General features: G+C 53.6%; 1 protein-coding gene across 4 annotated transcripts in view; it reads right to left on the bottom strand.

Moving 5' to 3' along the window:
• The window catches only part of LYSMD2 (LysM domain containing 2), a 39,646-nt gene extending 36,776 nt beyond the window's left edge, over positions 1-2,870 (bottom strand). For 2 of the 4 annotated variants that reach the window (XR_002100765.1, XM_019533577.1), the window contains exon 1: positions 2,569-2,870. Coding sequence is in view for 3 of the 4 variants with exons in the window: in XM_019533577.1 (XP_019389122.1) it covers positions 2,569-2,778 (210 nt within the window). In the remaining variant the exon portion in view is untranslated. The remainder of the gene's footprint in view (positions 1-2,568) is intronic. The other 2 variants (XM_019533579.1, XM_019533578.1) reach the window with 2 other exon arrangements.
• Positions 2,871-3,610: the final 740 nt, after the last annotated feature.

The raw sequence follows: 3,610 nt of genomic DNA, 5'->3' as shown, positions 1-3,610 counted from the left end.
CACTTATTGAAGAGAGAGTAGCTCACTCCTCCTTTGTAAAGATCTGGGAGACTTGGGCTCTTTGCAGGAGGTGGAATGGAAAACTACCACTAGTCCAATGAGGAGGCTGATACATGATCCCATAACTTTCATATGGTGTATAACAACTAGTGAAGGCATCTAGAGAGACGTCCATGGCTGACTTTCCCTTTATGGCTGTCTGCACCCGACTACAGAGGGCTGACTGAGACCTTTCCTCATCTATTGTGGGGCTCTTCAGTAAATTCTCCCTGCTCTGCTCTTTAGTTCTGGTCCTGCCCCAAGGAATGGTTGAAGCAGAAAAAGCCTTGCATTGGCCCTTTATGCAATAGAGATATTTCACAGTAAGAAAGCAAAGAAAGTCTGTTGCCATGATTTATAACTGACATATCTGGGTAGGTGGGCAGCAAGCTGCCTAAATTAGCATATGCAGAGTAAAAATTGCTAGTTGTAATGCTGTTGGAAGAATTTTTCAGTTGTTCACAGTAGCTATCTGTTCATGCCAGTACATTTCAGATTGACCCCGAAAAGATGGCATTTCATAATAAGAGTCTTGCTTGCTCTCTTGCTCATTCATTTACAGTTAGAAAACCTGCTACATAGACACCAATTCATTCTATAAGTCTGACACCTTTTCTGATCCTAGATTCACTTATTTTTTAATTTTAAAAATTCACTTATTTTTAATGTGAATTCCAAATAGTTAATGGTCTGATGATTTACCATCCCAGATGGGCAGTGAACCATCTAAACCAGTTGCTTGACTACAATCCTAACTCCCAGCTGATGCTTCACAGGAAGGACAGAAAATAAAATTCACAAAGCATCTGGCTAACTGTCCTACTCTATAACAACAAGATGCATTCCACCCTGGTATTGGCCAGCAATTATAATTTGCACAGAAGTAGGAGAACTGCTTTCTCTTGAATATTTTTCATCAACAGTAGCAAATTCTGCTCACTATCAGAGAACTCTCCAAAGCTTTCTGGAATTTGAATGAACAATTTTTTATCTCTGTAATAAAATTCACTGACTCTTGTTAGATGAGTTGGGGTAGGAATACTTGGCCTGAGAAGACTAGATGGGGAGACCCCATCTCACCCCTTCATTAGCACCACCACACCCCTCTGCACCTTGAGATTCAACACCCCAGAGCAGGCATTCCTCTACCATCATCAACCACCGGCTCACAGAGGTCCAGCTATTCAGTTCCTGAGGCTCAAATCTCCCCAAGATTTCTCATTCACACTAACCAGGAATTTGTACTGCACCTCATTTGTTTTAGGACTGGCATTGTAACTAAAGATTCCTAATCACAACCTCCACATCTCTCAGAGCAGCTAGCTGAGGATTTCCCACAGTGCACAGCCCAGTTGCCCTAGGACCTAACTGGCTCAGGAGCCATTTCATCAGTGCCCACTGAAGACCTACACCACATACAGCTGAAGCAAACTGTGGCAAACGCACCACACCTCAGAAGAGAAAACTACACTATATGCCCCTTTTGTGCAGACGGCAGTTATTCTCAGGCAAGGTGCCTCATTCTCCTTTCAAGGGTGACGGGAGTGTTGAACACCATTGGTGCTGTTAAGTGTTCAACTATGATTTGCCCTGATAAATGGAAAAAATTTAAGTAGGACATGGTAGCGTTAAAACCACTTTACCCTGCTGGGGTGGGAGTTCTCAGCAGCAGAAGAATGTTAAACTACAAGAGGAAGTTTGTTTTCACACCGTGTGGGACTCGCAGCCACCGGATGTTGTGCAAGCTGACAGTTTAGCCAGGCTCAGAGAGGGGCTGGATACACTCTTGGAGGAAAGGCGCAGGATCCCCTCTGAACACAGCAGTGTAGTCTCTTTCGCAGAACTCCCTAGACCTTAAATACTGGAGGCTACAATTGAGGGGAACCGGGTTGGGAGGAACCCTAGTCAGACCCAGGTCACTCCCCTTTCAGAATCTGCTCACTGCCACTGCATGACATGATGCCCACAGTCCTTCTGGCCTGTGCCCACAAGAAATGGTAGCCCCTATCCCAGGGGTCAGCAATGACACCCACAAGCTCAACTTGTAGGATGCTGGTGGGGGGGGAGCCATGAGGGAGCTGCCCCTTGTGGCAGCACCACTCTGGCCACTCCCCTGCCATCCAACCTGAGGTGCGTGTGCCAAGCAAAATGCCTTCATGTGCCCTGCTCTGGCACCCGTGGCAGGGGCTACTTCTCCTGTTGCTCAAGGGGTGCTATTAGGTGTGGGCCAATGTAAAACGATAACAGGGACAGCAGCAAGGGTTGACAACACACGCTCTAAGGGAGGGAAGCCGAGCCTACGGAGACCAGGGAGCCCGTAGACAGAGAAAACAACCCCGGTCTCCTTGCTGCTCAGAAAGGGGGGGGCTTAGCTTGGTCCCGGGACCCGGTGGGGCAAGAGGGTCTGAGGCCTGGCCCGGCCCTGGCCATTCTCTGGCCTCTTCTGACGCTCCAAAAACTGAGCGAGAGACGGCACGCGACGGACAAGGCCTCGCGGCCCCAACGGGGCGGGGGGCGACCGAGCCTTACCGTGACGCCGTACTTGAGCGCGATGCCCTGCAGCGTGTCGCCCGCGCGCAGCCGGTGCTCCACGTAGCGCTCGGCCAGCGGCGCCGCCACGCAGGCCGTGCTACCGTACGAGCGCGTCTTGGTGCGGGCCAGGCTCTGCGACAGCTCGGCCTCCGACTCGCCTGGCGGCTCCTCCCGCAGCGACAGCGACGCCGGCACGAACTCGGCCATGGCCGCGCTCAGCTCCGGCCTGAGCGCATGGCTGCAGCGGCCGTAGGCCCTGACCGGCCTAGGGGTGGGGGCAGGGGCGGGGATGCCCTGGTGCAGGCCGTGCCCCCGCCGCGCTACTCACGCGCATGCGCCGAGGGTTGCGCATGCGCCGTGGGGGGATAGGAAGCCTCTGCCCTTCCGCTGTCCGGTGCTCGCAGGCGGGATGTGGCTTGTATGGCAGCTTCGCAGAACTAGACTATTGGCCACAAAACGATGGGCTTGCATATTTCCGCTCCCCCCACCCCTGGTCCGCCAGCCTCCCCATTCCCCTCCCTTCCTCCCTCCTACCACTCCCTGCCGGCTGTTCTGGGGGACACCCCCACCGTGATTCCCCCCGCCCCTTTGCCCTCAGGCAGGGAGGCGAGGGGGAAATCCCACTGCTCTGATGGCTGGGATACACTCCCAGCCACCAAACTTCCCTGGCAGCCGCGCAAACTTGGGCCAGGGCAGCACAGGCCACCCAACCAATCGCCACCCGCCCTCTCGGCAGCACATGCGCAGTTGGTCAGAAGCGTTACAGACAGACGGACAGACACGCTTTTATTATATTAGAATTCTAATATAAAAAGGGCTCAGTCCGCCTGTCCGTAACGGTCTCGGAACAGCCCAGTACTGGAACAGCCAATCCGCGTCGTCCAAGAGCGTTAGGGACAGGAGGCGGCGGCAGTGGCACAGAAAAGTGCTGCCATGACGGAGCAGGGTGGCAAGCCAGCGGCCCTCTTGGAGGCAGCGGTGGCACAGGGTGCTGGCAGGCGGGGCGGAGGGGATGACGGGGCAATCTTCCCCCGCCCCC

Source organism: Crocodylus porosus, unplaced genomic scaffold, assembly GCF_001723895.1.
Source record: "Crocodylus porosus isolate Cpor-Errol unplaced genomic scaffold, CroPor_comp1, whole genome shotgun sequence".
In the NCBI taxonomy this organism is placed as follows: domain Eukaryota; kingdom Metazoa; phylum Chordata; order Crocodylia; family Crocodylidae; genus Crocodylus; species Crocodylus porosus.
The sequence above is the reverse complement of the archived record's forward strand: the minus strand, read 5'-3'. Positions and strand labels throughout refer to the sequence as shown.